Source organism: Corythoichthys intestinalis, chromosome 2, assembly GCF_030265065.1.
Source record: "Corythoichthys intestinalis isolate RoL2023-P3 chromosome 2, ASM3026506v1, whole genome shotgun sequence".
In the NCBI taxonomy this organism is placed as follows: Eukaryota; Metazoa; Chordata; class Actinopteri; order Syngnathiformes; family Syngnathidae; genus Corythoichthys; species Corythoichthys intestinalis.
Window position 1 is genome coordinate 56,804,687 of NC_080396.1, and position 20,610 is coordinate 56,825,296.

At 38.3% G+C, this 20,610-nt stretch overlaps 2 protein-coding genes across 2 annotated transcripts; both read right to left on the reverse strand.

The window, feature by feature from the left end:
• Positions 1-826: 826 nt before the first annotated feature.
• On the reverse strand, positions 827-2,243 carry LOC130910510 (ladderlectin-like). Its single transcript, XM_057827892.1, has 7 exons — positions 2,200-2,243; positions 1,977-2,039; positions 1,764-1,785; positions 1,598-1,683; positions 1,368-1,502; positions 1,177-1,285; positions 827-1,091 (listed from the first exon to the last, which is right to left on the reverse strand). Exons 2-7 carry the CDS (start codon positions 2,037-2,039, stop codon positions 1,024-1,026), a joined length of 483 nt encoding a protein of 160 aa, XP_057683875.1. The 5' UTR covers positions 2,200-2,243; the 3' UTR covers positions 827-1,023.
• Positions 2,244-11,612: 9,369 nt separating this feature from the next.
• On the reverse strand, positions 11,613-19,798 carry LOC130910489 (galactose-specific lectin nattectin-like). Its single transcript, XM_057827852.1, has 8 exons — positions 19,757-19,798; positions 13,073-13,154; positions 12,875-12,937; positions 12,755-12,770; positions 12,587-12,672; positions 12,310-12,453; positions 12,009-12,123; positions 11,613-11,852 (listed from the first exon to the last, which is right to left on the reverse strand). Exons 3-8 carry the CDS (start codon positions 12,935-12,937, stop codon positions 11,779-11,781), a joined length of 498 nt encoding a protein of 165 aa, XP_057683835.1. The 5' UTR covers positions 13,073-13,154; positions 19,757-19,798; the 3' UTR covers positions 11,613-11,778.
• Positions 19,799-20,610: the final 812 nt, after the last annotated feature.

Consider the following 20,610-nt stretch of genomic DNA (forward strand, 5'->3'; position numbering starts at 1 on the left):
TGATCAAAATATTTTTCTTAAATCTAGTCAAATAATTTTCTCTTCTTTTGAGTGTTAAAGACTAGTTAACACAGTTTAATGCGTCAGATTATTCCACTTTAAGTAAATATTACTATTTCTTCTTATTAAGCCCAAAAATCTTAAAAGTTGTTAATTTTTCACCTATATTAAAAAATGCTTTAAAATAATGCTTTTCACAACATCTTTTCTTGAATTAAGAACATTTCTGATAATCTTTTTTTAAGGTAAAATATACTAATTGATTGCTTAAAATAAACCTGTTAAGCTTATTTTCAGCTAGCTATTTTTTGTTGTTGTTGTTTTTTTTTTAATTTCAAGAAATCTGAGTAAATTTACTTGAAGCACTGGCAAATAATTTCACATATTTCTAGTAGATTTACACTGAAAATAACTAACTAGTTAATTAGTTTTAAGGAAGTGTCTATTAAGAGTGTCTCCAATGATAATGGAACTTTAGTTCAATAGAATAAGTGTTTTTGGAATGTTTTATGAGGAAATGTCTATTTTGAATATATTGTTTTCATTTTTCTCGGAATATCTGTGACTTCTGACTGATTTTACAATGCCAGGTCACGAATGTGCTGCACTTCTGTGAGTTCTGTTTAAAAACTATTTAGTGAAAAGGTATTGTGCAAGGAGCTACTGACTCTTTGGGGCTGACAGGTTGCTTTGTGAAGAGATGAGTGGCTCACGCTAACATTCTGTAAGCCAGAAATAATGAATAACACTCAAACAAAAATGGATGCACACACACACGATTGATGAGGGAAAATGATGAGGGAAATTATTTTTTTTGTTTGTTTATTGGATAGATATGCTTTGCCCGTCAAAAATTTGGTCTAGCTGATGGCAATCAACCACACATGAAGAGTGGAAAAGAAGACATTTTGCAATAAATGCAGAAACAAAAAGATACCCCTGATGTCAGGTGGTGTTTCAAAAGAGACACCCACACTATAGAAAAGATGCTGTTGGAGAAGACATGATGTCGGCAGTTACGTCTCAGGACACACTTTGGGAGCAGACGAATGCAGCTTCATCACCGCATGGCGCGTCCTCCCAGAAAACCTCTGAATGACAACAGTTTCATGTGAAATTCAGACATTTACATACTTGCCTCTTCCTGATAGAAGTCAAAAGAGATTGAAAACACACCATTATCCGCAGCTATCAGGACACAATCCTCATCATCCGTGGAAGGATCTGCACCGTCAAATTCATCAAAAACTTCTGATGCCGTATCAGTCCAGACAAAGACTCCTTCCTGGAAGACAAAGTCACATTTGAATGAGTCACAAGCCAGGATAAAAACTGTTTGTATTTTCTTTTTTTGGCTCATGCTTTACCATATCTAAATCATTGTATCCAATCCAAGCAGTTGCTGACGCTCCAACATCCTTAGCGATCAGGGCACGAACTACTTCATCTTCAATGTTGTTTCGAACCGAGGCCAAATTCCCTTCAAGGGCTACGCAGTAGTCCTAAACAAAATGAGTGCAAAACACACACATTTGTTCAGGATTTGACTGTCATGTAAATTTGTTGAAACCTTTTCTATACATATTAATATTGTTACCTCAGCTTCAGAAAAACTTTTTGTTTTGTTTACAACCCTGAAACAACGATCATCCAACCGATGCCAGCCCTTAGGACAGCAAGGAACTGCAAAACAAGTTTTAGACTCATCATATAATGGCAACGAGCTGTCAAAATGTATTAAACCCAATCAATAAGTTACTGACCTCTAACGAAGCCATCAGCCCACTGTAAAGATAAAGATAAAACATGCTCAGTTGTGGAATGTAATCACTGAGGATAAATTTCACTCACTAAAGTGAGTAGACAATGTACGTATAAGCAGAACAGCAAGCACTTACAATCATAATGTAATTTAATTATGTAATGATAATAATTTCCAGGTATGTCTTGCATATAATAATATGAATTTGACTTACGACTCCAGAAAACAGTACACTGATCCCACAAACGAGAAGCAATGCGCGGAGAGCAAATGCCATCTACACAAAAATAGGGAAAAAAAGCTCATTTTATGCACTTCATTTACTTAACGTAATGTATTTGGCTTTGTATGTCAAATATTAAAATCGCAAGGTTAAGCCTGCATGGCTTTAAGGGAGTGTGAAAGATTATCAATGTTATAAAGCTGTGTAATGTTACCTTTGCAGTCGTGATGCTTGTTGCTGAGAGAATGTGTGTGATCAATGATGAACGCGCCTTTTATACGCTAGCTCGACGCAGCCCTGGAATGTCAAACGTGTCACTCATGTCACGTGATGCCCCAAGGAAACAAAAGCAGTCAAACCTAGTCCTCAATGTATAATTAGGCACTGAGGTTTTTGTTAATCTGTTCACGTCATCTGAATACATCTGGGATAAAAACTGATGTATTTGACACTTACCATGATCACTTATGAATAGCTTCCACTACAATAGCTAAAGAATTCTTGCAACACCTTATAATTTTTGTGTTTTATGCTATATCTTTTCACAAACGTCTCCCACTAGGTCAAATTCACACAAAAATTTGGGATTTCTATTTGGTTTTTTGATCTGCCGAGTTCGTGAGGAATGAAACATGAGATGAGGCGTTGAACAGGAAGGGTGCTGTTCCTGCCCACAAAGAAATGTTCTTAGTGGAGTTACAGTAATTAGCTGAGTTGGACTGTTACAGTCCAAAGTCACACCCTGATGACTCCAAGTTCTCAGATGAGATTTTGTTGGCTCTAAAGCATATGTTGAGGCAGCAAAGTGTGTTCTGATGCTGTGCCACTTGTAACATTTAATGGATAGGACCTGACTAACTTCTGTGAGCGCAGGTCTGTTTGGAAGAAGAGGTTGCCGCTCCCCAGTACACACAGAGTGTTTGCAATGTACTATCTTAGACCCACAAGAGTTCCAACATTGAAGAGATTCTTGCAAATGTTAGCTACCATTAAAATGATGAGTCGAGTGTTCAGCAGAGCACATAACAATAGTAGCAGCACATACGTATAAAAATTGACAATGGCATCTTATGTCATCCTTTTGTTTCCTTTCAGTGCGTCAAACATTTAGAACAAGAGGGAGAGGCAACCACACGTCGACTCCAAAAAACTTAGCATCACAACTTAGAAATATAATGACCTTCATTTTCATTTTTTGAGTCACACCCAACATGAATCCGCCATCTGAGGCGTCAGAACTCTTTGATTGCTTGGTATGCCACTCATCCTGTGCAATAGGTTCAACACCTGTTTAAAATGTACTGTCTGATTATAGATACTCCTATCACATGCCTTTTTGTTGAGGCGCAGCCGCACCTGTGTTGTGACATCTGCCCATTTAGGGACTAATTGGGCTCCACAAATGCTTTGTTAATTTTTTAAATGTGTTGCAGACCGCCCATTCCCAATGGCTTTGTATTTCTTTGTGATTTATGTGATTAGGTGTGTCGAAACAGGGGAGTGTAAGGGTGTATAAGGGTTACCTTAAAAAAAACAAACAAAAAAAAAAAATAGACAAATTAGAGGCAGTTATAATCTTGTGAGAATATGAATCTATTTATCTGTGGTGGTGTTTTTTGTTTTGTTTTTTTTGTTGCTTTTCTTTAGTAAAATGCCTGTGTGAGGTAGTATATTTTGAGATTACCCCATAAAATAAATTCTCTTCAGCACTATCAAAATACAGGAGGGCTAATTGAAATAGGACAGGGCTTGTTTTCTTAAAGTTGTATCATTAAAAGAAAAAAGTCAAGATTTTATGTAACTTCAAATCACCCATAGTTATCATACAGTTATGAAGAAAAAAACAAATGATGACAAAGTTGTGATATTTTGAAGAAAAAACTGTAAAGGTTTGACCTTATGTCACATGATAGGTATACGTACAGTAAGTACCATGTGTCATGATTATCTAAGGCTACATCCACACTAGGACGGATAATGGTCTTAAACGTTCAATTTATTATACTATACTGCATGTTGGCTACATCAATGTACCTCTTGTCCGGGTATTTTATTACACGGGCTTGAGAGCCAGGTAATTTTTTAAATGCCGCATACTCCTTTTTGGGCAGGCGTCCCTTGCAGGAGCGTGGCGTATCTATCCAGAAGGTCTGTCGTTTCAGCGACATTGTGTTTACCCTGTAATATTGATCACTACGGCTCTCAACTGAATTAAGTACCGGATTTTTCAGAGTTTAAGGCAGGGGTGTCCAAACTTTTTGCAAAGGTGGCCAGACTTGGTGTGGTAAAAATGTGGGGGGCCGACCTTGGCTGACGTCCTTTACGTAGAACAATATTATTTAAGTAAATTTTAGCAAGCCACTCTGTGTGTCACATTTGCTTTATTATTAAATTTTTTTAACTAATAATTTCAACAATCTCGCAACTAGCCTTTGTGGTGTTCTGGTTCGACTCTCGGGATCTTGCGAAATACTGCTGCTGCGAAATTAAACTAGCTTCAAGTTGCTTCAATTTCTCGCTGCTTATCTTCCCTGTAATCTTGTCGTACATGTCAGCGTGTCTTGTTTAGTAATATCGCCTCACATTGAACTCTTTAAAAACAGCGACTGTCTCTTTGCAAATGAGGCAGACACAGGTGTTGCGTATTTTAGTGAAGAAATAGTCCAATTTTCACCTATCCTTGAAGCGTCGGCTGTCGCAGTCAACTTTTGTTGTTGTTGTTGATTGTTGCCATCATAGAAAATTGGAAGTCAAGGGTCACACGGGGTAATGTTGCTTAGAGGGCTGCTGCCTTTTAGTGGGTAAAAAGAGGAGCTGCATTTAATGTGTAAGCAGTACTGCTGACCAATTTATTAAGTCTGTGTGCGGGCCAAACGTTATTGATCTTATGACAGAGGCTGGGGGCCGGATGAAATTTGACCACGGGCAGCATTTGACCCCCGGGCCGCACTTTGGACATGGCTGGTTTAAGGTGCTCTTAAAATTGTTTATAATCTGGTGTGCCAAATTAATCAATTATCGTGATGCTCCCTGACCCCGAACCTACAGTGTTTTATCAAAAAATTAAGGCTAACATAGTCAGCAGTCTCGCATAGTAATATACTGTAAGTAGCCCCTCGGAATGTATCCCCGCGAAGCCAAACGTAGCTTTGCGGAGTATTTCATACTGTGCTTACACATTACAGTGAAGTGCGTGTACAAGGAACCCAAACAGCCTCATCACGATATGGACTAGCAGCACAATAAATTCACAACAACAACAAAATCTACAATTTTTAATGAAAATTAAAAACACAATATTGCTTGTACATGAAAAATCACAGCTTAATTGACTACATGTACAATCGAGCTGAATTGCATTATGTTTCTGGTGACTACAGGGAGAGATTTGTATCAAAGGTATTTACACAAATACTGTACATCCGCAGTGCATACATCTGATATTCATATCTGCAATATAGCCACGATTTTTCTTGAGAGGTTCATACAGACTAATTGAAGTCCACTCGTGGTAAATTCAGTTGAATGGATATGATTAGGAAAGGCACACATCTGTGTGTAGAAGTTCTGAAGCATTGTGAATGTACATATATCAAAAAGGGATCACACTCGAGCTCCTTGGTCAGGTCGATTCAGGATTACGAGAGAATAGAGTCCATCGAGAAGTTGCATCTCAGAGCCGGGAGGAACAGTCTGGTCTTCGTCCTCGCTGTGGAGCAGTGGACTAGCTCCCCGCCCACACCAGGAACCTTGTAAGTGAATGGGAATACAGTGATTCTCTGCTACTTCGCGCTTCAAACTTCGTGCCCTCAGTCTATCGCAATTTTTTTTTCAATTAATAAAATAAATAAATAAATGCAGATGAGCTGTCCCGAGCCGATCGCATATAGTCTCACTCTCCGTCCCTCCCTCTCCCTGCTATTTGTTGCTCAGGCAGTGCACTGGAGTTGCTTATGAACGTTAACGATGATTGAGAGACGATTAATGTTTGATCTTGCCACAGATGCCTGGAAACCGAAGCTTCAAAACGCTGCATGCGTCAATCATCGTTTAACTTGTTAAACAGGTGCTGTGGTAACTCATTGTGTGAAAGTGAGCTGGTTGGGTGGATTTAAAGACCAAATGTGAAGTAGGGTTGGCCAACCATGTTTTTCAATAATATCAATGGCTAAACAATTATAAGCATATTTTCTTTTCTTTTTTTTAACGCAACCCTTCCAGATTCCTTGTTTAACCCATAGCAACGCCCTAGCCAACGAAAATGCTTTTCTTCGACAGTCTTCGGAAATCTTTGGAAATGACGTCACACTGAGAACTGCGAGGGAAGTCCGCCATACACACGGTATTGTTGCATTGCTTTTCGGTAAGATGCCACGGCGGTGTGTGGCGATGTATTGTAAAGAAAAGTTGTATGAGTGGCTGAAGGATAGCAGGGCACATAAATGAACATCTTTTGTTCACACTAAGCGAATGAATTTCATGCCATCATCGAGTCGTGTTCTCTGCTACGGTACAAAGACTTTGAAGTTGCCTGCTTCCTAAACCGGTCTGCTTATGATCAAGGATTTGCAAAAAAGTAAGTGTGATTTTATGATAGATGACTAATGACTGTCAAAGCAGAGATGCCAACTGTTGGGGAACAGTGCTTAATTTGTAAATCATAAGGTGCCGGAACGCAAAGTGCATATGACAGCGCAGGGATGACGGCACGTGGACAGGTCCCGGAATATATTGTAATTGCCCGAATAGGGAAATTGAAAGGAGAGGAGTGAATGATGGCTTCCTTCACTTTATTGTGGCAACAGTTAAATAACAAATAACAAAAATAACAGCGGACTTCTGCAACATGCGACCGCCAACTTCGCTCTCACGCCGCACTCTTCGCCTCACTTCCCGCTACGTCACCACTCTTCTGTCCGATGGCCCCTTCACGGGCCCGCACACAGTTAAGGACATTACTTTATGCCGAAAATGGTGCTGAAAACAAAATGCAAATGTCCACTTGCCATGCTGTGGGACTTTCCTTTTTTTCTTTCTTTTCTATGCGCTTTTCTGACTCGTTTTGAACCATCTTCCTTCTTTTTGAAAAAAGACAGTAAATGCAACAGTCTTTTTGGCATGTTGAAATACCGTTTGAACCTGGCTGCTTGCTCCCAAGATGCTGCAAATTTCAAGTTTTTTGTTGTTGTTGTTTTTAAATGTCAGGAATGTGATTTGTTGGTCCAGCTTCTCAGTGCACCAACAAATCTCCGACTCTTTCATATGACGTTAATTTTCATAAACTACATGCAATTCTTGTGATAGAGAGGTACAGGCTCTATCTATTGCTCCGCACAGCCTGCCGAGAGCCCCAAGCTGTGGTCGTACTGTTAGCTCCATGTGTTAATAAAGAAACAAAGTTGTCAGCACGTCGTGTGTTCGATACCTTTGTCCACAAAAAGCTCATAACAGGACACTATGCACGATCCGTTTAAGAGATGCTGGGACTGGAGAGCTGTGAGTAATAGGAGTCAAGGGTGAGATGAGCGAGAAGCAAAACTTTGTGGTCGAATGTGGCAGCAGTCCGCTATTATTTTGTTTTCTTATTGTTGCCACAATAAAGTGGAGAAAGCCATCAACGACTCATCTCCTTTTTTCCTCCCAACGTTTTTATCTTATTATTTTATATGCACGAGAGCTGCCGGATCTGTCAAAATGAACATGAAGTCTGATTATTATTTTTTTAAACAATGCCATCAGATAGACAAAAACATAAAATTATGTGCAAATGCCTGCATCTTCAAATCAAAAATTAAATAACAGCCTATATTTACCAATCTTGTAATCTCGATGGGTCTTGTCTCCATTCCATGTCAGGTAGTCTAGGCACATTATTTGCATCCTGATTCGCGTCTGGCTAATACATGTAAGGTCCAATATGAAATTCCAACCTCCTCTTCTTCCAAATCTTCAAAAACTTGGATCTCGTCCCTTGCGCTCGATCTATCGCTTATATCGCTGTTTGAATCATTGTTTGAAGGGCTTTGTATGGCGGCCGTATGGAGTGCTGCCATCACTGTTCTCGGTGTGACGTATCACTTCCGGGTTCGTCCCCTTTCAGGCTCGAACTTCGGAAACGCGATTATTTTGTCAAATATTCAACATAAAAATTATTTTTTACATGCTTTATTTGTTAGACAATGTTTAATTACTTTAAATGTGACCCTATTTGGCATGTTATGAAATTACTTCACTTTTGGTCTTTAAGTGGACTCACTCAATGAAGCACTTAATAAAGACAAGCATTTTTGTACTTTTGTTGTTTAAAAAAAATTTGGTGGAATGGTAACATGATTAAAACTTATAATTATGACATTTGACGGGCTTAAAAAAAATCTATTAAAATATATACAGTATGTACATAAAGGTTTTTTTTTCTTTTTTAATTATACTTGAGGAAAAAAAGTGAAAAAACATGTCTTATATGCATCCAATGTTAAATCTGAATAAATGCATTGAACACGGACACAATTTTTTTTTTTTTTTTTTTTTTTTTTTTTTGAGGGGGGTGCTACTTTGCAGTTTTTGACTTATTGCGGCGGGTTGAATGTTGAATAAGGTGAAAACATGTAATTGAATAAGAATGGTTCAAATGTCAAGCAAAATCATTTGATTGAAGTTGGTAAAGAATGTTTTTGTGTTTTTCTTTTAAATAAAAATATTGCTTTATGGGGAGAAAAAATGAAGCTCACAAAGTAAGATTTCGCCAAATGGAATCACTCCATGGCCCGACCAGTTCATGACCAGTTGGAGATCATGGGAGGATTTGATAGGGAGGCAAAAAAAGAAGAGAACTTTAATATTAGTTCTGGTGGTGGCAACTGTGTGAATGACGATGACAGTGGAACATGAATTCAGGCAGCAGGGGAGTGTGGTTAATGATGCAAAGTTGGAATAAGCAGACAAGGTAGGAAGGTAATGAAACATTGTTAACAAAGATGGTGCTAAAAGAAAAAAACAAACTATTTTTTGCCGTTATTAGACAAAACATGATACTGTACTATGTTAATAATGGAATATTTATTTGTTTGTTTGTTTGTTTTAACTCATTTACTACCAAAGACTATACACAATTTATTTTATAATGTTCAACTGCTGATAACTAAAGAATGAAAAAGAGTGGAAACATTTTTTTTTTTTTTTTTTTATGATGAAAGATCGGAATCAAATCTTCCGTTTTGTAAGTTCTGTGTTCATGTAGCCATAGAACACAAAATTCTGTAGCGCTTGAAAATAGGGAATGTCTTGCGACATGATGTTTGGTAGTGAATGATTTAACAAGAATGAACTTGACTGCTTGTATCCTGTATTTAAAAGAAGGGTTTGCAGTTTAGGTAGTTTTGCTCACCTGCATGGAAAGTTTGGAGAGACCCACAAGTGTAATCAGAAGTTAGAGTAGAAGGGAAAACCAAACACATTATGAAATTACAGAAAATAAATGATCGTTAATTCTGAGGACGCCAGCGACTGCATAAAAGCCTTGCCTTGTTTATTTTCACTTGCTCACTCAAGCACCAAAATGCCAATGTGCCTAAATGAGTTGATGAAATTTCCTTGATGCCTTCTTGTTGCTGGAAGAACGTGTAATGGAAAATCTCGAGAATGATATGGCTCAATAGACCAGTGCTTCTCAATCATTTTCTGTTACGCCCCCCCCCCAAGGAAGATGTAAATGTTCCGCGCCCCCCCCCCAACTCCCCGTAAATATACTGCAGTATCATTTGTCTATAAAATTCTTATTATTATGTACACCTCTCTGTAAGAGTGTATCCTTTTTAATATTAAAGACAGAAAGTAATATCGATCATCTTAAAATAAAGTGTAAAAAAAAAAAACCCTCATCAACATCCTTACTGCAAATATACACTCAATACATTTTTTGACCATTTGATACTGAAAAATAAAATTTAATAAAATCAATAAATAATAATAATTTCAAATTGATTAGCAACATGAACTCAAGAGGACAATATGCCAAACAACTACACCAAAACAACAAAAATTAGGAAAACAAAAAGGACAGTGTCATTGGACAGAGGGGCGTTTTTTATTTTTGCTGCAGGCAGTATCAGCTTCTTTGCTATGGTATGGGGTTATTTTGCACTGAGAAACTTGTTATGCCACCTTATATGATGCTAACAGTGCTCGCTGATTTACCGATTTAACATTGACAAAGTGGGACGACTGTTGGCAATATTCGGCATGTTTTCGCTGTTTTCGCTGGAAAGAAAATTCCTGTTGAACATCTTTAGACAAAGTAAGCAGACTGGTCTGTCCTCGTCTCCCGCTGTACTAAAAGTCAAAACCAAAAGCCAAATGCTACATATGCTTCTTCATATTTCCTCTTCTTAGCTTTTCATATCTCAAGTGCTCTTTGCTGTGTGCTCTTGTTTGGTTAAAAAAAAAACTGTGCACACGCTGAAAATGCGAGCGCCACTGCCACCCACTCTGTGTATGTGCACTTACTCTTTATTCTAGTACGGCAAAAAAGTATGTTCCCCAAGGTCACATGCACCACCCCCAGCATCGCTCTGCACCCCCCTGGGGGGGCCCGCCTCACTATTTGAGAAGTACTGCAATAGACAAAGAGGTGAGATAATTTTGTTCCCAGTTGGCACATGTTTTCCCTTGTACATCAGAGCTAAAATTCATCTTGAAGGCGGAAAATCGATGACTGCTTTTTGCTTAAAGTTTCAAAAACCACACTGGCGAGCATAGCTAATAATACTGTATATAAAGTTAATCGTTGAGTTTAGGCTTAATTTGCTTCATGACAATGCACATAGCTTCTGAAAGGTTGTATCTCAAATCATTACTACTAACAAAATCGAAGGAAATTCCATTATTCCTTTCTGGCTGCAACTCTAAAATGTACATTTTGTATGGGGGGAATGGCATTGTTTCATTATTTAATGCTGAAATTTAAATTGTAATGCTGCTCTTCCTGGTGTGACATCTTGTGTACCGGGAGGCTGTCTATCGCAGTCCCGCAGGGAGAAAACAAGAATTATTGTACTTCTTTGTATACTACTACGTTTCAAATGGTTGATGTGAAATTTGTCCGTTTTCAATGAGCACAAAGACTATATAGCTTATGGTTAAGTGTTGTAGTATATGCTCCTTAAACTTTTGTTTAAATATCCTATACTCCAAAGACAATGTGCACATATCTGAGATTTGTTAGGTGTTTTTCCAAATCATTAATAAAGGACTTTCAATTTGGGGCTTTTTTATTTTTTTTCTTGACTGGTGTGGGGCTATTGAGTCCATCTGTTTGCTATGCTTAACATGAAGGTGCAGGAAGAGGACATAGATTATTGTGTTTATTTAATTTTAATGATATTAGTGGTTGTTTCATTTAGTATTTGTGAATCAGTTCATCTTGGCGCGTTAATGTTACTAAATGCTCTTTATTCGTTATTAAAGAAGATACCACTTCTAGGATTATTTTGTAATTTTTAATTTGTCTATGGACATTAAAAAATTGAATAAAATATATTTGAAAGAAGATACCGTCGGAGGGTGGCTATTGAAAAACGTAAACTAACATACTCAAACAAACATGCACTGACAGATTTCATCATTTATTGCAGAGATACCCTTTGACCATCAAAATAAGATTGCCATCAATAGAAATTGAACCATAAAGAATAAAAAGACAGTTAAAAAGATGCCACTGGAAGTCTGTTATCATCTCTGAAGATTGTTAAGATTTTGGCAAAGACATTTTCAGATGTTATGTTGCTGCAGTCGATTAGTGCTCGTGGGCCTTCTTGATGCAAATGAAGAAATTCTCATCATTGCAATTGTCATCGTTCCATTCCTTTGCTGTAGAAAAAAAAGAAAAGAGCATTATGAAAGATGCAATGACACTTCATACATGTGGGATTTGCTGTTAATAGTTTTCTAAATGAGGCATTAAGCAGTCCTGGATTACAGTACACATGTTGAGGACATAGACAAGGATAAAGAAAACATTCTTACTGGCGCCATCAATCTCCAAACAGTCCTCACCAGCCGAACCAAAGTTGTCAGGCTGCCCGTTTTCAAACATGGTGAAGTCATAAGGTGAGCCGTCAGTCCAAATGAATGTGCCCTCCTGCAATTAAGTCAGAAGTAAAAGTCAAATGTACAATAATACATCTTGATTGTGTTTAATGTTGTAGTGATGTTTGAAGTCATACTAGAGAGCTGCCACTGTCAGATAACACAATTGATCCCCAATTCCTTTCTAATTAAAATTGATATTGCTAGATGAAAACTTTTGTACTGATCAATGTTTTACCGCAACGCCGTCATGGCCTCCAATCCAGGTGTCATCACGGAAAGTCGTTACTCCAAGTGCTTCATGAATCAGCTCCAATGCCAATACATGTTCTTTGCGGTCGAGGATAGACATCAGATTCCCACCTTTGAGTATGCAGATTTGCTAATGGGAGGAAGTAACATAGATGCCAACTTAATGATTATGATCAAAAGTTGTAATTTCAATTTATATCGAATGTACTGCAATATGTTATGACATGTTTGGATCAAAGCTACTGTATTGACATCGGGTATACCTCGGCATCTATAAAAGTTCTCTCCTGATTGACGAAAATGTAACAGTGGTCGTCCAGTTGAGTCCATCCCTTTGGACAATAACTCCCTGTAACACAATTATTGTTTTAGAAAGAAAAACAAGTACGTATGCCGACTCAAAATGTTCATAATAAAAAAGAGGGGCACACCTTTATTGCTATCGCACTGTGAAGAAGCAAACACATTGTTAAAAAGAGACCCTAACTCGGATGAGGTCAATACTACAGTGTATTCATTTTTAGTAGTCGGCAAAGGAGATTTTGACTTACGCATGCAGACACAAGTCCACTGATTCCACAAAGGAGGATCAAGGAGTAAAGAACAAATGCCATCTGCACGAGGACAGAAAATAGAGAAGTTGCTCTTCAATGTTTATACCATACGTCGTACAATAGCAAACGTCACATTAAACTGAGTTTCATGATGCTGGAGGAATGGCAATTGGGATAAAGCTGTATCAAATTTACCTTTGCAGTCTTGATGCTTGATGCTGAGTAGATGTGCCGAGAAGGAAACAAACCTTCCTTTTATAGGTGACTTGACGCAAGCCTGGAATGTTAAACGTGTCACTGGCACGGATGTCATGTGACACGCCAGACAAGTTCCTGCACCAGCCAAGCTATATTTACAAAGTGAACTTTAAAAATGAACAATACTGTTTTCGCAAAATACTTGATGTGGCCAATTCATCTAAAAACAAAACGTGACAATATGTTTTTCGACAAATAAAGCTCTTCTAAACTAGCTAACTTTTCATTGGCACCATTACTCCAAAGTGAGAAACTTTAAATTGACTCAAACACATCGAAAGAATGGGCTTTTGTGCGTGAAATATTGGGTGTTTCTATTCATAATAAAAAGAGGGGATCAAAAAAATATATTTCCTCAAATGCTATTTCTGATATATCTCAAACCTGATTCAGATAGTGGATATTGTGGAATAAATTCCTGTCACATGGCTGGGGTGGTTACCACAGCATACCAGGAAATGTACTTTGAAGTAGTTGCTTAATTAGTTAAATGGCTCTGCTGGAATCAGGATAATGATGAGTGTCTGCAGGGAGGATTCTACCTGTGAGGAGGGAACATTAAATTTTTCCTTTTCTTAGGGCGTGTTCATTTATTGTATATTTGATTGTCTCGCAGTTCTGATGTTTCGGGTTCGAACTTTGGCATCAACTTTCCCGTGCAGATTTTTCATTGTTCTCACTTGTGAGGTTTTTCTTTTGTACGCCGTTTCATACAAAATTCGTTTTTTTTTCTCCATTTTTTGGAATACCTGTCCTGTTTAGCTGGTTCGACACAGAGAATGGGAATCCGAGTGTCTTGATAAGCTGAAAAGTTTTAATGTCCAACATACCATGTGGGTTTAGGGCAGTGCTTCTCAATTATTTTCTGTTACGCCCCCCCGAGGAAGATGTAAATGTTCCACGCCCCCACAACTCACTGTAAATATACTTCAGTATCATTTGTCTATAAGATTCTTCTTATTATATGTACACCTCTCTGTAACATTGTATCCTTTTTAATATTAAAGACAGAAAGTAATATACAGTAGATCAACTTAAAGTGTAAAAAAAAAAAAAAAAAAAAAAGGCTCATCAACATCCTTACTGCAAATATACACTCAAAACATTTTTTGACCGTTTGATTGATACTGAAAAATAAAATTTAATAAAATCAATAAATAATAATAATTTCAAATTGATTAGCAACATTAACTCAAGCGGACAATATGCCAAACAACTACACCGAAACCACAAAAATTAATAAAACAAAAAGGACAGTGTCATTGGACAAAGGGGCAGTTATTATTTTTGCTGCAGGCAGTATCAACTTCTTTGCTATGGTGTGGGGTTATTTTGCACTGAGAAACTTGTTATGCAACCTTATATGATGCTAACAGTGCTCGCTGATTTACTGATGTAACACTGACAAAGTGGGACGACTGTTGGCAATATTCGGCATGTTTTCGCTGAAAAAAAAATTCCTGTTGTCCGTTGAGAACATCTTTAGACAAAGTAAGCAGACTGGTCTGTCCTTGTCTCCCGCTGTACTAAAAGTCAAAGCCAAAAGCCAAGTGCTACATACGCTTTTTCATATTTCCTCATCTTAGCTTTCCATATCTCAAGTGCTCTTTGCTGTGTGCTCTTGTTTGGTTAAAAAAAAACTGCGCACACGCTGAAAATGAGAGCGCCAGTGCCACCCACTCTGTGTATGTGCACTTACACTTTATTCTAGTACGGCAAAAAAGTATGTTCCCCAAGGTCACACGCACCACCCCCAGCATCTCTCTGCGCCCCACTGGGGGGGGGGGGCCCGCCCCACTATTTGAGAAGTACTGGTTCAGGGTCAGTTCAGGCTTGGTGTACTCCCATTATAGCCGTTTATATCGTGTTTTGCCTTTTTTTTTTTTTTTTCTAAGACAGCAGTTAGATTAGACAGAAATTGTTTTGTGGGGGACAGCGAGAAAGGGTGAACAGATAGAAGACCTGTAAGATGAGTGAAAAAGAACATTAATTATATATGCTGTCTAATATAAGTAGTGCTGCTGTCCACCCATACCGAGGGGACACCATATGGGGAGGGAACACCTATACCGATAGAGAGGAAAAGGGAAGATAAAGTGTGTAAGCGCGCAAGCAAAGTTAGTAGTGTGCAGTGGGGAACGCAGTATTTGGACAAAGCACCTGTAAATATTAATGAATCGACATCCCACTCTAACTAGTGTGGTGATAATGAGAAGAATGTGACTGCTGTGTGGGGGCCGATGGGCAAGTCAGATCTTGAAACGCCCATACTGCCGAGACAATAGCCAATGGAGCCCTGTTCATATTGTTCGTTTATTTTTGCCCTTGTGTTTGGCTAAAAATCTGGTCATATTTTTGGTAGTGGATTAAATTGGGATTTGTGATTTAACTCAACTGGAAAATACTAAACCTTTGCAGTATATATTGCTTTCGGGTCAAGACTGACCCATTTTCAAGTTTGAGTATGTAAAAAGTACCATTTATTTTTGTATACACACACTTGAAAACTTTGGAATTTTGTTTACCTGAACAGAATACAAGGGTTAAAATACTATAGATACATGTAAAATGCTAATTTTCAAAACGTTTACAAAGTTTGTTTGTTTGTTTGCTAATGTTTTTTTTTTTTTTTTTTAATTTGCTAAATCTATGCCAAAAAGTAACTTGTTACTTCTAGTTTTGTAAATTAATCAGGTGTTTAGTATAACAAAAAAATGACAAGGAAAATAATACACTTTGAGAAAAAACTACTGGAATTTAAGATTACTTTGGAGGTGAAGGTAAACTTTGTCAAAAGATCACAATTAAGACATATGCCTGCGGCCTCACTCAATGAATGTATTTGGACCGAAAAAGAGTTAAAGTGATGAAGTGGTGAACAGTCAACTTCCTAAAAGTGCATTTACAATTTACAATCATGAATGATGTGAACAAGAACGAGACCCTGATGTAAACTGAACACCACACCCTACAATTTGGGTGACTGCGACAAGAGCATGACGCTAAAACATAATTGATGGCACACCCATACTAAATTGAGCTAAATGAACATTTGTGAAAGGTTACAACACATTAGCCAACGCCACCAATGACAATGCTACCTGGTTGCTTGGTATGCTACTTGTCCTGTTGAACTACTGCAACTAATGTTTGCTTGACATTGAACCTGTCACGACTCTACTGAGTCGAGCGTTCGCTTCTTAAAATTTGGCGCCAGATAAATTAAAATCACAAAAGACTTTTGTTTTTATTGTTTGTTAAGAAAAGTCTCACGAACCAGGCTGGATTATTGCCAATTATTTCAATGTACATTTCAGGTCTCACGTAGCTTATACTGTATGATTGTGTTTACATTTACAAAATACAAAATGATCCATGTGCAGATTAAAGAAAAGAACAGGTGTTCATTTGGACTCTAGCGCCAACTAGCACTGGAATTGGTTCAATGTAGTGATGTTGGCTTTGCTCCAACCACAGATCCATTGCCACACAAAGCCACCCGCAAAGCCTACGTCAATTCTTTGTTAAAAGAGCTACTGAATCACAGTGTATCACAAAAGTGAGTACACCCTCGCATTTCTGCCGATATTTACTGTAAGTATATCTTTTCATGGGACAACACTGACAAAATGACACTTTGACACAATGAAAAATAATCTGTGTGCAGTTTATATAATAGAGTTAATTTATTTTCCCTTCAAAATAATTCAAAATATAGCCATTGATATCTAAACCCCTGGCAACAAAAGTGAGTACACCGCATGGGAACTATGTATATCCCTAAATGTTCAAATTGAGTACTGCTTGTCATTTTCCCTCCAGAATGCCATGTGACTCTTTATAGGAGTGCTGTCAGCATTGCTGCAGAGATTGAAGAGGTGGGGGGTCAGCCTTTTAGTGCTCAGACCATACGCTGTACTCTACATCAAATTGGTGTGCATGGCTGTCACCCCAGGAGGAAGCCTCTTCTGAAGACGGTACACAAGAAAGTCCGCAAACAGTTTGCTGAAGAGATGTCAACAAAGCACATGGATTACTGGAACCATGTCCTATGGTCTGATGAGACGAAGATTCATTTGTTTGATTCCGATGGTCTCAAGCATGTGTGGCGGCAACCAGGTGAGGAGTACAAAGATAAGTGTGTCATGCCAGCAGTCAAGCATGGTGATGGGAATGACCCCCCCACCACCTTTTCAATCTCTGCAGCAATGCTGACAGCACTCCTGTAACAAGTCACATGACATTTTGGAGGGAAAATGACAAGCAGAACTGAATTTGGACATTTAGGGATGTACATAGCCCATGCGGTGTACTCACTTTTGTTGCCAGGGGTTTAGATATTAATGGCTATATTTTGAGTCATTTTGAGGGGGAAATAAATTACCTCTATTATATAAGCTGGACACAGACTGCTTTTAATTGTGTCAAAGTGTCATTTTGTCAGTGTTGTCCCGTGAAAATTTATACTTAAATATCTGCAGAAATGTGAGGGGTGTACTCACTTTTATTATACACTGTTTGCTTTCAGGCCAATTCATGTGTTCACATGACACAGGCAGTTTCAGGTGTTCACTTGCTTACATTGACAAACCAGTGAGCAGGTGAGAAATAGAAATAAAGCATCAAATTAAAATGATGGCTAATGTGTTCAAATAGTTAATGGGAGTTCCTTCTTCTAAATTAGGTTGTGAATATTGATAGCACAGTTCCAGGAAGGGTTCTGGTCGACCAAAATGTCTTGAATTTAAGGATTATGGAGGCCACTGCAATCTGAGGAGCTCTAAGTGCGGCAAAATGTTTTGTGTAAGCCTGATTGGCTGGGGAGGGGCCGTAGCCCTGGGGTGGCCCCTGTGCAGCATTTCCACTTGTTAGGAAGGCTAATACATGTCTGATGGGATACACACATGTCATGACTGGGTGCAATTAGACACACTCAAGTAGAGAAACTGTCGGTGCCAGGATTAGAGATCAGGCAGCATGATGATGATGATGATGAAGCTTTTTTATTTTGAGCATGCACACACACACAGAAAAAGAAAAAACAAAAACAAAAACAAATACAATATAATTCAACAAAAATAATTGCACTTGAAAGGGAGTAGGAAGAAGAAAAAATTAATTTTATTCCAACGCGGTCTCATTGTCCAGCATCCTTACTTCGTGGGATACTCCTTTCCACAGAATGAAAGCGAAGAAAAAAGAGAAACAGACAAAAACAACTAAACCAACAGACAATCAACTAAAGTTGGCTCATTAGCAATAATTTTAATATTTACACTAATTGACAAAAACAGCAACACACATTGTCAGCAAATGCCATTATACTGTGACCAGACCTTTATATGATTTAAATTTTTAGATATATTGACACTGCTTGAAATGATTGTTTAAATTGTTCCAGTGTTTCACCCCACATACAGACACACGAAACGTTTGCAAGTAGTTCGAAATCCTGGTAACGTAAAATCTCCAGAGACTCGCAGACTATGGATACTCTCACGAACCTTAAAAAGTTTTTGTATATTATTTGGCAGTAATTTATTATATGCTTTAAATAACATTATATATGTATGATAGCTGACAAGATCCTTCATTTTTAATAGTTTTGAGTGAGCACATAAATGATGGGTGTGATCGAGAAACACGACCTTATGTATGATCCGTACTGCACGTTTCTGCAATGTGACTACACGGTCTTTAAGATATGACTTCACTTTGTTTAGTAGTGACAGGCTTTTGGAGATTTTGGTTTTGATGTGTCTGATGTGGGGTTTCCATGATAAGGACAAGTGTCTGAGCTTTTCCCCCCAGGTGCTCCCAATCATCTTTATGAACACTTGGCCGCTATAAATACGGCCTTGGGAGGGCACACGTGGAGGTCCCGCTTCGTGGACGGACGCCGCACCAAGGGAAGAGTACTAGAGGAGGGGTGGACGCATTTTTAATTCTTCTTTTAATCCATTTTTTTATCACTGTTTTTAACTTTTTAGAGACACTTTGAGGGGTGGCCCAGCAGGGCCTTGGGAGGCTCAACCCCTTGGAGGCCTGCTCAGGGGTATCGATTTTGTTTTGGTGGTTTGCAGTGATTTTTCCTCGTTCTGTTTGTTCCGTTTGCTGTGCATGCCGAACCATGGAGCAGTGTCCTCCGTCTAGGGGTGAGATGAACGCCACACCACCCTGCCCTAGCTGGGATCGAGGCAACCCTCTTTTAACCTGTTTTTAGCTTGTTTTATTGCGTTTTAAATAAACTCTGGTGTGAACTGAAAAGCCTCGTCAAGCCTCCTCCTTGCTGCTGTCTCAGGGGTGGAACGAATCTCCGCGTTCGTTACACTACTATATTCATAGATAATGTCGGCATTGAAAATATTTCTTGTTGTTTGTTCTTCTCTTCTGTCTCTCGCATTTTCTACCTCCCTTTCTGTCCCCCTATAGCCCCTTCCTGCTCTCTGCTTTCTTCTAATAAACAAAACACAATGAATAATCATCACAATCGGAGTATATCATACTCCCTTGTGATACATTAAAACTGTTCAGACCAATAGGACACTCAAATTCCCATTCTCGGTGTCAAGCAGTTGAACGGGACAGGTTAAAAAAAAAAAAAAAAAGGTTTTGTGTTACCTTGGCCAGATCTGTTCCTTCCCACAATTTTCTCTCTGCGCTCTTCAGGCAGTACCTTTGACCTCATGATTCTAATTTGCTCTGACATGCACAATGAGTTGATTTAAATACAGTGTAAACTGCTCAATCAATAAAGGAAAAGCTTAAACACCAGTGTTTCCTGGGGGGACCAACAGATGTACGCACAGATGCACAGACACACAAGCAGAAGCATTTTGACAAAGTTAGGTGTGATCCAACCTGGAGGCGAATTATTGAGAAAAGAATGCAGGTGTGGCTTAAAATTTGTTGCGGCCATGAGAACACTTACATACACTTGTTGAGAAATGTTAGCTCATGCTAACATAATTGTGTGGGCAGAGAGAGCAAGAAGGCTACAAAGTTCTTATTATTATTCAAATGCATTAGATTGAGCAAGTTAATTTTTTTTTGTTCTAATTATCATTTGGAGATGGCTTTATTGCTGCCAAAGGAGGGTCAACCTTTTACAAGTATTAAATGCAAGCGTTGACTTTTTCCGCCATGTCCTGTAAATGTTTTCATGTGTTGTTCTATATATATGTATGTACGTACACCAAAACAATTATTTGTCTGATATGAGTTTAAGATGAATCTATTTATTTTTGTGGCTTAGATGAATAAATATCTCACATCTTTTGACCAATCTCAAAAGAAATTTGAAGTAAGAAAATCCAAATGAATACATCGAAAAGGACACAAAGTGCCCAAGAAGAAAATTCTATACAATTCAACTTAAATGAGAAATTGATACTGAAATGGTAGAGAGCAAGAGTAGTCGCAGAATTACTTAGAAGGTGAATGAGACATGGGGGAAATGAGAGAGTTCCTCGTAA

Excerpts from the sequence above, each read along its gene's own strand:
- LOC130910510 (XM_057827892.1), bottom strand. The coding sequence starts at position 2,039 with ATGGCATTTGCTCTCCGCGCATTGCTTCTCGTTTGTGGGATCAGTGTA. Across the intron at positions 1,684-1,763 it reads GGCTGATGGCTTCGTTAGAG|TTCCTTGCTGTCCTAAGGGC; the intron begins GTCAGTAACTTA and ends CTTGTTTTGCAG. Across the intron at positions 1,092-1,176 it reads CCTGATAGCTGCGGATAATG|AGGTTTTCTGGGAGGACGCG; the intron begins GTGTGTTTTCAA and ends GTTGTCATTCAG.
- LOC130910489 (XM_057827852.1), bottom strand. The coding sequence starts at position 12,937 with ATGGCATTTGTTCTTTACTCCTTGATCCTCCTTTGTGGAATCAGTGGA. Across the intron at positions 12,454-12,586 it reads GAACTTTTATAGATGCCGAG|CAAATCTGCATACTCAAAGG; the intron begins GTATACCCGATG and ends TCCTCCCATTAG. Across the intron at positions 12,124-12,309 it reads GAGGCCATGACGGCGTTGCG|GAGGGCACATTCATTTGGAC; the intron begins GTAAAACATTGA and ends ACTTAATTGCAG.